This window comes from Otolemur garnettii, unplaced genomic scaffold (genome assembly GCF_000181295.1).
Source record: "Otolemur garnettii isolate 467f Iridium unplaced genomic scaffold, OtoGar3 scaffold00083, whole genome shotgun sequence".
Classification (NCBI taxonomy): domain Eukaryota; kingdom Metazoa; phylum Chordata; class Mammalia; order Primates; family Galagidae; genus Otolemur; species Otolemur garnettii.
In genome coordinates, this window is record NW_003852478.1 from 5,649,436 (window position 1) to 5,653,860 (window position 4,425).

The 4,425-nt window shown below is 43.9% G+C and overlaps 1 protein-coding gene across 1 annotated transcript in view; it reads left to right on the forward strand.

Annotated features, from left to right (window-relative positions):
• SPATA18 (spermatogenesis associated 18) overlaps window positions 1–4,425 on the forward strand; it is a 33,594-nt gene that overhangs the window by 23,025 nt on the left and 6,144 nt on the right. The window contains exons 6-8 of the mRNA XM_012808074.1: window positions 3–96; window positions 1,656–1,814; window positions 2,574–2,749. Coding sequence (XP_012663528.1) covers window positions 3–96; window positions 1,656–1,814; window positions 2,574–2,749 — 429 coding nt within the window. The remainder of the gene's footprint in view (window positions 1–2; window positions 97–1,655; window positions 1,815–2,573; window positions 2,750–4,425) is intronic.

A 4,425-nucleotide genomic window follows, 5' to 3' on the forward strand; every position in this document is an offset into this window, starting at 1 on the left:
GCCTATTCCCAAGCCCGCCTGGACGCTCAGTGCTTGCTGAGGCGCTGCATCAACAACGCGGAGACCGTGCAGCGGATCATCTACATCGCCACCGTGGTACGCGCCGCACCTGCTGCGGGCTTCCTGCCGCCGCGGGGGCAGCGGGGAGAGGGGTTGGACGAGCCTCGTTTAAAGACCTTCAGATCCCGGGGTCACCGAAGGGGAGGAGATTCCATAGTCTCCCCATTTGTCTCCTCCCCCACCTCCCGGTCCTTCACTCCCTCCCCCATTACTCATTTATTTCCTATAGCACCTACAAGAACGGATACTCAGAGATCCCCAACAGTGCCACGTTGGACTGATCTTAACCGCACAACCTTGGACCTTCCTTCCCCCTTCCTCCCTTCCTGCACACAGGACTGTCTCCAGCAGGACTGCACGGTAGACCGGCTCCGGACCTGATGCACACACACAGTGAATGCGTTATTGCTAGTGGCGCTCAGTTGTTTTTTTTTTTTTTGGCCAGGCTGGTTTGAACCCACCACCTCCGGTATATGGGGCCGGCGCCCAACTCCTTTGAGCCACAGGCACCACCCGTGGCTCTCACTTCTTAGAAAAATCGGAAGATTGTGATTGTGTTTATTTAACGTCTGTTTATTTAACTAAGAGTGGTTACTAAAACTTCTACCATATCAGCTACTAGAGCATGGCAGATTTTAAAAGTACACATATCGAAACCTTAATTTCCAAAGCAAATATGTTTGTTCTGTGGGTGGGTACCATGTTGAGATACTAAGAGTTCATAATAAGAATCATTAAATATTAAGAAATAAAGCACTGGCTCCAAGGAGTAGGGCTCCAGCCCCAGCCCCGGCCAAAAACTGCAAAAAAAAAAAAAAAAAAAAAGCATTGGTATGAAGGCAGAATTATCAGAAATACTGAACTTTGTCCTTTCCTGTATTTATTCATTCACATTGGGGCCTGTGGGCCATATCTGGACCTGGTCAGTATTTCTAAAAGAAATATTCCCTGAGAGATAAGAATGAAAGAATGGTTTTACAGTTTAACAGAATTTTTAAAAAATGTGACAGAGACTGTATGTAGCCTAAAAACCCTAAAACTGAAAAGCCTAAAATATTTACTATCTGGCTCTTTGAAGAAAAAAAAAATGCCAACCCCTGGTTTATATAATTCAGAATCACTCACTGAGTTGATTAAAACTCTAAGTGTAGCAACCGAATCTTGCATAACTGTGTTTCCCCAGTGGACACCATACAGTAGGTATTTAATAAATATTTGCTGACTTAATCTGTGGCAGGAACCATGACCAACTCTTGATGTGTGTACCCTGGAGTGATAATTTTCTCTCGGTTCGTGGGCAGTTACATGATATTACTGTGGGCTCATAGGAGAGGTTTGTTTCTTTGAATTCTGCACTGTCCCACTTCCTGCACTCAGAGTTACCAGAACAACGGTCAACTGTTTTAAAAGTAGTGAAAACAGGGGTTGTCATATACTCATTTATCTCTCAAAATGTTAGAGATTTGTTTTGACTGTGTTTGGCTACCAAGGACCAGTGATGCAATGTTGACTTTTGCATCCTTTCTAATTCCTTCCTTTGAGATTCTTTAGCTACCTCTTCCCACCAAGTAAATCTGCTTGTTTTCTGTGGGCAGGAGGCGTTCCACGTAGCTAAAATGGCATTCAGACATTTCAAGATCCGTGTGCGGAAATCGTTGACGCCGTCTTACGCTGGGTCCAATGACTTTGAGAATGCTGTTTCAGATTATGTCGTTTGTCATCTTGATATGTATGATCCCCAAAGCAGTGTCAATGTAAGTGTTGGGTCTCTCATTTGCTGCTACGGTTTTACAGGGAATCCTGATCACCCGGAACCCATCCAATAGTTAGTACTGATTCTACTACTATATAATGGAGTATAGGACCAGCATTCAATTTGACTTTGTAGCACCCACTGTTACTGGCTGTTTCTTTATATTATAGGGGAAATACAGTCCTAGCTTGTTTAGATGGGCTGTTAAGACTGGGAGATAGAGCCAAGGGCTTTGGGAAATTAAGTGTGGGTTTGCTTCCTGACCCTTACACACTGACTAGCTGTATAATCTTACATGTTTACTTTAGTTTTCTAAGCTTTATATGGGAGCAACAATGGCCATTACCCTACAGAGTTATTGAGAAAAATTGATGAAAGAAAGCAGGTAATCTTAGAATAGGACTTGGCACATAGTAAATATTTGATCAAAGCAAGCTGTGATAATCATTATTATGGCTTATGGGCAAGTGGGAGTTCGGTGTTGGCAAAATAAGGAAATGGTAAATGAAAGCCACGGAAAGTTACCCACCCCCTTGGTTTTTTACGGAGACTCTCTTGGTCTTTAGTATGTTGTTTGTCCCCTGTCCTCTTTCCTTATCAATGAGGACGTCTTTTTCCTTTCAGCACAGGCACTGTTTTTCTGGTTTAACCTGTTTTCACTCTCATGCTCTTCCCCTACCACCCAGCAGTCATGAGTCTTTAGGGTGTCAGAGCTTCTCATTACGGGTTGGTAACAGGTGATGCCATTTTTGTCTTGCAGGATGTGATCCGAGCCATGAATATCAATCCCAAGATTTCGTTCCCTCCTGAAGTTGACTTTTGCCTCCTCAGTGACTTTATCCGGGAGATATGTTGCATTGCCTTTTCGATGCAGACCTTAGAACCGCCCCTAGATATTGCATTTGGGGCCGATGGAGAACTTTTTAATGATTACAAGTAAGAGACACAGGAATAGAACTTAGGGGTGTCCTAGTGAATAAATTGTCTTCTCTGGTCCCTGAGAGCAATTTGGGGAAAAGAACTCTGGGTGGGAAAATCCATGGACACCGCCTGGTTTCCGGACCCCACTGTATACTTCTCTGTACTGCAGGACAGGGTTCTCCCCTGGGGCCACTTCCCAGTCACCATGTTGGTCTCTAGGGAGATCTAACAAGGGCCTGGAGCCTGTCTAGAACATTTTAAAGGAAAGGTGCTATATAAATACAAATGTTAATTACTTTTCACTGGTTTTTAATGCACTATTTAGGCCAAGTTTCTCAACGTAGGAAGTATGGCTCACCTATGTCAAAATTACTTGTTAAAAATGCACATCCCTGGACCACATTTCATGATATTGTATGTAGTAGGCCCTGCGTGGGGTGTAGGGATCTGCAGATTAACAAGCACCCCATGTTCTGTATTCACACGAACTTGAGAAAATGAATGCTCTTGATTCTTCCAAGACAGTGTTTTTCAATCTTTTTATACCTCATGGCACCCTTGAAGTTAAACTTCCATGGCACACTTAAATGATAATGATCCAAAAAAAAAAAAAAAAGAAAAAAAAAGAAAAGACTATACTTACTGTGTTTTGAACTTCTTTTGAAAATAATTGAATTAATAATGTTTAACATTTTTCACGGCACACCTAAGATCCTCTCAGGGCACACCAGTGTGCCACGGCACACTGGTTGAAAGTCACTGGTCTAGCACCATTAGACTGCTACCAAGTTTTTGCACAGTAAGTATTTCCCTTATAAATTAGAAGAAATTAAATTAATTTAAAACATTTTATTGGGATTTTATAGTATCTTAGGCTATGGCTATAGATTATCTGGGAAGAGGCCAAGCTAGTTGTCGAGAACACAGGCTCTGACCTCCAGCTGCCTAAGTTTCAAATTCTGGCTCTACCACTGAGTAGCTGTATAATCTTGGGCATGGTATTTAGTTTTTCTGTTCCTTAGTTTCTTCTCTGTCAAATGAGAGAAATAATAATGCCTACTTCCTCAGGCTATCGAGGGTTAGTTGAGAAAATTCAGATAAAGCAGTTGGGACACTGCTCAGGACACACTAGCTCAGGCCGTGGAGTTACAGGGAGGGGCTGCCCAGGGCTCCTGCCAGCTTCTTGATGAAGGACACCACACACTTTCTTTCAATGATGCAAATTTCCTGGTCGCCTTATGGCACGTCATAATTTGTTGCCCTATTTGTCCTTTTGTCCAGATGACTGCTGCAAACGTGTGCCCACTCACAGAAGGGCTGGGTCTCAGGACCGCACACCGCGGTGTGTCATCCCGACACCCTCCAGAACCTGTTGCCTTCATCTCTCTTCCTTACTCCTTTCTCCTTCAGAGCACAGATGGTACCACTCAGAACTACTCACCATTTTAGTTTATGGACTCTGCACATGTCACAGGCCTCCCTTGGGCCTCCCATTTACATGGGTTTAACCAAAGGGAATGTGCTGCTTCTGGGGCCGTCTGTGGCCGGTGCACTGGACGGCTGTGCGTTGGGATGGCTGACCCACAGCTGGAATTGAAGTTCCTAACAGTGATTGGAGTTCCTCCTGCTTCTGGGACCTCACAGATGAAGGCTAATGCCTTTTCACCTGGGCAGTCTTTCATACATTTGAA